Source organism: Pygoscelis adeliae, unplaced genomic scaffold (genome assembly GCF_000699105.1).
Source record: "Pygoscelis adeliae isolate BGI_AS28 unplaced genomic scaffold, ASM69910v1 Scaffold45, whole genome shotgun sequence".
NCBI lineage: Eukaryota > Metazoa > Chordata > Aves > Sphenisciformes > Spheniscidae > Pygoscelis > Pygoscelis adeliae.
The window spans coordinates 13,354,675-13,361,318 of record NW_008825114.1 but is presented as its reverse complement, the minus strand read 5'-3'; the positions used below and the strand labels follow the sequence as shown (position 1 = coordinate 13,361,318).

At 41.8% G+C, this 6,644-nt stretch overlaps 1 protein-coding gene across 1 annotated transcript in view; it reads right to left on the bottom strand.

The window, feature by feature from the left end:
* The window catches only part of NTRK2 (neurotrophic tyrosine kinase, receptor, type 2), a 190,387-nt gene that overhangs the window by 36,972 nt on the left and 146,771 nt on the right, over positions 1-6,644 (bottom strand). The window contains exon 14 of the mRNA XM_009328121.1: positions 3,075-3,309. Within this exon, the coding sequence (XP_009326396.1) occupies positions 3,075-3,309 (235 nt within the window). The remainder of the gene's footprint in view (positions 1-3,074; positions 3,310-6,644) is intronic.

Here is a 6,644-nt window from a genome sequence, read left to right as displayed (position 1 = left end):
TTCCTGATGAAAAAGAAAGGAAAAAAAGAACGGAGGGGAAAAAGCAAAGCTTGTGCAATCAGGGCCACGCATCACATGTATTCCCAGCCCAAGGGTTATTTCTCTCCCTCTCTTCCCTGAAGCGTGTCTTAACAACTGAGCTGATTCAATGCAGAATGTCATTAACAATCTAACAGTGAACTAGGACTGGGGATCATCCTTATCTTACAGAAGCAAGCTAAAAATAATCATCTTGGGCAAATCTAACATCCTGACAGGGTGGTAGGATCCCAAAAAACTGATTCCAGTGTATTAATAAACACAAATGCTGAACCATTTCTTGCAGAGCTTTTTGGAGCTGTGTAAATCCTTCCAACAAGCATCAGATAAAGCTGTCAAGGTTGGGGAAGAATTACTTCTATGTATGTGATTAAGCCTGAGCATTTAAAAAGACTTAGGCTGCTATAAACAATTAGGTATGGTAGGTCAGTGCCATCCCAGTGTCATCGCTGACAGTTTCATTACTTAGGTCTGCCATGGATATAATTCTCCAGGCAACCGCCTGGAAAGTCATCATAGCCTTGACTGTTTCATGACCAGCTTCTGACCGGCCCACAAATGGCTCAAGCAGGGCAGGCCAAAACCTCACAGGCTCAACTGTAACTTTCAACTTTTATCACTGTGAAATATGGTGGCACAGCAGGCTGTGGCTCTGTCCCTCCTCTGTACCAGCTAGAAGCCAGCTGGAACATGAGGGGCCAGAGGAATGGTCCTTCTTGTTTTTTTCACTGTGCAGAACAAGCAACTACCCAACTGTAAGTTTTATATCCATCCATCATACTGCAAGCTTACACCGTCAATTTGGATGGAGCCATCCTACTTTGTATCTTCATTCATGCCCTCTGACACTTTTCTACCTCCCTCTCCCTTCGTTCCCACTTGTGTCTTTTACTAACACCTCTCTACACTTACCTTTCCTGCCTTATTCGTTCCCTCTCTTACATCCATGATTGCACCCTCTTCACACTACTCCCTCTTTCTTCTCCTTTGTTACACCCTGGATGCCACAAATCCTCCCTTGGCCTCAAAAAAAGTCATGAAGAGGGAGAGAAGAAGGAAAGAAGAGAGTGATTCTGTATGACGCAGTGAGAAATGCAGTGTACCCCTTGAATGAGGTCCTTTGAGAGGTAACCAAGGACAACCCAGGTTACCCGAATTTCCTTTGGTGAACCCCTGCTTTCTCCAGGTCATGGGTCTTGTTCTAAATTTGTGCTTCATTGGGTAGAAACTTTGCTTGAGGGCTCATGTGTAAGACTCAAGGATTAAACCCAGAGGTACATAAGCAGGTAAGATGACACCAGATTCAGTACACTATCACATGTCTGTGCCAGGCCTCAGTTGTCCCCAGGAAGCCCATATGATTACTTAGCTTCCATCTCTTTTTGCAGGTAGTTTTTCTGCAGCAAGGAGTTACTCATTTTTCCAAAAGTAAGCAGAGCATTTATTGTTCAAAAATGCTGCCTCTGACTGTCAAGGCCTTTGCAAACACTTAGTGATAAGCATGGACATTCATTCTTAAGTGTAATGACGAACATGGTAAACAAATCCAGTCTCACTGAAGTACAGAACAGAGACACACCTCCAGTCCCAACAAGTATTGCTCATACTTCGTAGGCAAAATCAAGAAACCCTGGCCTTTGGTGCTCACTGGTGTCCTCGCAAACACAAACAGAGGCAGTGATTACCATTCTGTATATTTTTCCAAGTTGTGAAGTGCAGTCGTGCTTGTTTTACATTGACCAGATAGCTTGAAGTGCCAAGTTTCCAAAATAACAAAGTGTAAGAGGAATCTAGCTCATATGTTTACTAAATACTAGGTTTGCCTTTTGAAAGAAAAGACAAAGAACAGAGGAGACTGTTATTTCTCAGCTGTTAAGTGAAACAACACAACAATAATTATTGTGTGTAGCTTCCTCTGCTCTGTCCAGCCTCAGCCGGACGTAGAGACAATCTCTTTCCGGGCATCTCACAAACACTGATGCTGAGGTGACACTCTACTTTATGGACACAGCAGCTCAAATTGGGTGGCTAAGGAGGAGGTCTTCGTTTTATCTATAAGGTATTCACTGGCACCAAGTCATGTGAGAGGCAGATACAGAAAATGTGCTTAAAGATGCTGAGTGGCTTATCTTACAGGATAAACTCTAGGGTTTATAAACTAACAGCTTGGCCACGGATTGCCTTCCCCAAGCCACAAACACCTGATAGCTTCAATTCCAATCATGAAATTACTAACGTGGTGGCAAACAGCAAATGCTCTCAACTACATGACTTGGCAAATAGTACAAAGACAACATCGACAACAGTAATTAATGTACACAGACCTGTTTAACCTAGCGATCCTAGAAGCCCTTTGCAAACCTCAGAGATCATTTTATGGCAACCAGGCTCAGAGAAAACGGCCTGGGCCAGAATGAACAAGCACGATGGGTTACTCTTACCCACCACAAAACAAGTCTTCAACCATAAGCAGTAGGACTGAAGACCTGGCTTAAGGCAGGAAAAAATTACTGACAGCCTTTCAGGTGCTGAGTATATAACAATTTCTCACCTAGCCTCTTCCTGAGATCCAGTGCTGCTGTCCAGTACTTACACCTCCTCTGGTAAACTGAAACATTGTACAATACCCAAAATTTACAATTTCCATTTGTCTTAGCAATATATAAGAACATATTTTAATAACGTCAAAATGTTGGGCCAAATTTGATTACCCACTCTTCCTTTTTAGCTGCTGCTGCTGCTTCTTCACTAAAGCCAAGCAAAGATGCAAAATTTCTGCCCAGAGAAAAAGACCTTTCTGTGATTTATTATTAGAATATAAAGTCAACGTAGATAAACAACAGGACATGACAATCTTACTCTAACTCCCTCTAAATTTACCAAAACTTTGTAACTCAAAACCAGGTTCTCCATATGCCAGCCTCTAAATTACCTGACAGACAGATAGTCGACCGTAAAAGCAGAATCAGTCACAGCAATGTGGTAAGATGGCTGAACAAGAGCTAGGTTATTACCAATTACGGCACTTCACTTACCCTATAGTAGTCCGTGCTGTACACATCTCTAGACATCCCAAAATCCCCAATCTTCACGAGTAGGTTCTCACCAACCAGACAATTCCGGGTAGCAAGATCCCGATGCACGAAGTGCTGTGACGCCAGGTAAACCATACCAGCTGCAATCTGCTGGGCAATGTGAAGCATCTGAGACTGGGTCAGCTCAGCAGGACGGTTGCCTTCTGCCATCAGTACTGCATCTGGTCCATGTGCCCTGCACCAAAATGCAAGCTGATTAAGTGATAGGCCACTTGTAAGCTGGAGAGGTGAAAGGCATTAGTGGGCCTAAAACCACACAACTGACTCGCTCAAATATAATAACAAAAAGGGCTACAAATTCATCGGTGAAACAGGGGAAAATTTGTGTCTTGGCTTTTTTCATTTACTGTTTTCCTTCATTGTGTGAAAGACAGGTGGTGTGAAGAGCATTACACAACAGGTGATATATTACTCATGGAAATAAGGCATATGCGTTCATAATAATACCCCTCTGTCCAAAACCAACACTTTTCTCCTGTTCTGTTCTAGTAATCTTTTCTGGAGAAAGGCTGGCAAATGTAGCTGTTTGGTATCTGAGGAAAACTTTATCACTCTGTAAGAGTGAAAGGCAATAGAGTGAAAGGCAATGTAGTGGCATGCATAGCATCACTTTTCCTATGACCAGCATTCCTTGATTTCTACAGAGAGACAGACCATTGACACTTCCCTCCTTTCTTAAAGAAGAGCAAGCTAACTTCCTTCTGAGATGCCATCTGAGAAACAAGGGCAGCAATTTTAGATTTACACTTCTAATTTCCTATCCAAACGCACAGCAGGAAACCATCTTTGTTTATTTTATCACCAAGGGTGAGTCCTGCCTGAGATGGGAATTCTTGACAATAGGAAGAGGACACAAAACACACACTATTTGGAACAACTAAACAGCTTCAGAAATAGGAGCTTTTCAAGACCTCACAAGTCCCTAAGATGCAGTAATCAACTGATTAATGAGAAACTTGTATACACACCAGCAGAAAGAGAACAGTTTTGTATTTGGGAAGCCCGGCCAAGTACTAGAACACAAGTGCTTCACCCATCTTAACTATGTTTGCCCTGGTATACATGTGTAACATCCTAGCATCTTGAAGATATAGATAAAAACATTCCTACACGCAACATTTTATAGTAAGCATTACTAGCTAATCCTTATCCAATTAATGAGGTCATCTGGCAATCATTCCTCATCTGATACACCTTATAATATTCTGAATATCCCTTTCCATCCATTCCATTATTCTGCATTTTCAGAAGCCTTTTTTATTCCATTCCTGCAGACTATTCTTCCTAAGAGACCACCTCTCCTCTTCCTTCTTCAACTTTTTTTTTTGAAAAATACTCTAGAATGGCTTTTTATTTTCTCTCAGAAGTCATTCCTTCCTACAAAGAGGAGTTTCAGAGAATTACCTTTCTAATCAATAGAGGTTAGGCCTTAATTCGTCCCCAGGGGAAGGGCACAGGAATTTGGAAAAGAGTTGCAAATTAATCAAAATCTGTGAGATCAAATCTGACACTACCTATTAGAAATATGATATTACAATTGCCCCAAGGGAAGAACTTCACGAGAAAAGTGACAGATGTGAGAAAGAAATGAAGGAGGGTGTGTAGCATTGCTGGGACTGCATCTGGTACCAGGCAAAGAAGCTCTCTGCCACAGGGTACATACAGGCAGCCATTCAACTGGTCTGGGTTGCAGGGGAATAAGCAGGAGGATATGAAATCTCCAACCAAGACTCACAGGCAAATTCCTACTGAAAAGCACTGTACTTTTTCATTGCATGGATTTTTTTAATGACTGCTCTCAGACATGAAGCTCTGAGTTGCTAAGTTAAAGAACTCTTCATCTTTTGCTAGCTTCTTTCAGGACATGGTCTGTATCTAATGAAACTTTTGGATCATTCCTAACACTCCATCCACCTTGCTTGTCCTCTTGGTGCTGGCTGTAAATGAGGTGCTCCTCAGTGTCTGCAACAGCAAGGAACATTGACAGAGCTTTCTTTGGATCCACATCAGCCTCCACTAGCCAGAACAAGCACAGGGCAGGCTTTGAGGCTTTGCTCCCAGATCTGGAACAGCCTTTGGCTGCATGCAGACAGCAAGGCTCATTTGGGTTAAATTTCAGATTCATTTTTCCCCGACAGCCTTTGGTGGCGCTGCAGGGTAAGAAATACAGGCTCTTACAGCCCGCTTACAACTAACCTCTGATCTGCAGTACAAGCTGCAGCAGATGTGAGAGGAATGACAAATTGGAGCTTAGTTTTAACAGTTTGTCCCAGCATAATCATTTTATGTTCTAAAGACAAGGGCTGATTAATAATTAAAAAAAAAAAGAGAAGACCTAAGGTAGGAAATATACTGTCTGCTAAACTACCTTTTGTACAATAATTCAAAATCAGAGTCACAAGGTAAGAAAAGGCCAATCAAAAAGAATCAAAGAATAAGTATTTGTTATGAAGTAAGAAATTATTTCTTATCAGCTGCAAATTTGGCTTCTTCTAATGGAAATTCAATGTTCTGAAAAAGTACTGGGATGGCATTTTAGGAAACTGCAGTCTTCTCCTGATCGATGGCAGAGGTCCAAGCAGGCAAATGTAAATGACCCAACATGGCTCTGACAATATATTTAAATCCTCTGCCAGAGAGACAATCAGTCTGGGAAAAGTAGTAGTGTTTGCTCTGCATCCCCAGTTCAGGCCCCGGTCTCCCTGCCAAACCTGGAAGCCCTGCCAATAAGGGAGGATGCTAGTTGATGTCATTTGCTTTTACGGTGTGGCTATTTGTTCAGCAGAGATTAGAAAGACAGCAAACTCCTTTCACATAGGCTATCAAAAATGCATAAATGGCGATGCTAGCAGTCACTAGCCATTTCAGTCAGATAGGAAATCTGAACCCATTTAAAGGGACATCAGTTTTGATTGTTTTACAGCTTTGTCACAGATATCTTTCCAAAATGGTGGTAGCCCTAGTTATCTGCAGCAGGAGAGATCTCAGTATATTGAAATGCCTTTGTGATATTCTTTGATGAAAATGACATAGAAGACCTTGAAAGAACAGTCCCTTATGCAAATGTTTTTTTTACATAGGAGCAAAAGCTGTCTCTTAACGGCTTTTTTTTACGTCAACAAGTGCAGGCTAGTGGAAATGGCACATACACAAGGCCACTGCTCATAACTTCCTGGTTCATGAGTTACCTATTATTGTGAACCTTAGGTATCATCTATTTATTTATGACTGCTTTAGTGCCAAATTTACATTTCCGATGCACATTCCTGAACAGCTTTATGAAATAAAGCCCTAATCCGGACCCCAAGATGTAACATTTTCCATTGCACTGAAGTTTCCATGGCTCACAGTTTTCTTGCTTCAGATTAATGGCAGTCTTTCCAAAACACTGAGAGGAGGGAAGAGAAAAGGGGTTAGATTTCAAAAGCTCTTAGACGCCTACAGATAGTGATAGGTGTTGAGTGGGATCTTCCCAAGTGCTACCAGAAAGCCTGCAAAAAAATGATTCCT